Consider the following 827-nt stretch of genomic DNA (forward strand, 5'->3'; position numbering starts at 1 on the left):
GGTGCGAGGAGCACCCTCCCAGGCGCAGTCGGGTTTTCTGGCGTGGCGATACCGGGAGGCTCCCGGCAGAGCTGCTGTGAGGAGGGTTTTGCCTAAGGGAAGACATCGCACCGCACACAGGGGGCTGAGGTGTCAGGGACACGCTATGGGCATCTACGCCCCGAATTGGGGTGCGTGGCACCGGTGGCTGTCCGTGCGAGCGGGCGGCAGGTTAGCTTTCCTCTTTCTCGGCTTCCTCCTTCTCGTCTTCGTCGTCTTTCTCCCCCTTGAGCTTTTGGCGGGCGAATTCCTCGATGACGATGTCCTCCTCACTGGAAGGGAGAGCAGAGCGTGGTCAGCCCAGGGTTGCATTGTGGACAACAGGGCTAAATCTCTGTTGGCATCCAAACCCTGCTCCTGCTAGGGGACGGACTAATCTCTTTGTCTTTTGGGGACGGACCCCAAACACTCGGCAAAAAAGTCGGGTCACTGTAAGCCACAGCCTGACCCCAGTGCAAAAATCCAGGGCAGATTGCTGGCTGGGCTGCGAACGTGCATGAGCAGAGGAGCCGGGATCTCTCCTGCAACTGTTCGCATTTTTTAAGACGATATTTTGCATTGTCAAGGGGAAAAAAGGGAAGGAAAAGATATTAAAGCCGAGACAAAGAGATTAGTTACCTCCTTGCGAAAGGCAAGCAGCGGGTGACATCGAGGGAGAGCCGCAAAATGAAAAGCGGGGGAAGAAAATGGAAAAAAAAGAGTCAGCAAAACCAATTCCAAAAGCTTACAAATGTTTAACGACTTGGCAAAATCTGCAGGGAGCGGCGGGGGGGACAACCCCACAGGCT

At 55.3% G+C, this 827-nt stretch overlaps 1 protein-coding gene across 1 annotated transcript in view; it reads right to left on the reverse strand.

Annotated features, from left to right (window-relative positions):
- Nucleotides 1-211: 211 nt before the first annotated feature.
- The window catches only part of LOC104278351 (arrestin-C-like), a gene marked incomplete at its 5' end in the record, with an annotated part of 5,884 nt that continues 5,268 nt past the window's right edge, over nt 212-827 (reverse strand). The window contains 2 exon segments of the mRNA XM_009875296.1: nt 212-336; nt 528-560. Coding sequence (XP_009873598.1) covers nt 212-336; nt 528-560 — 158 coding nt within the window.

This window comes from Apaloderma vittatum, unplaced genomic scaffold (genome assembly GCF_000703405.1).
Source record: "Apaloderma vittatum isolate BGI_N311 unplaced genomic scaffold, ASM70340v1 scaffold29318, whole genome shotgun sequence".
Taxonomy (NCBI): Eukaryota; Metazoa; Chordata; class Aves; order Trogoniformes; family Trogonidae; genus Apaloderma; species Apaloderma vittatum.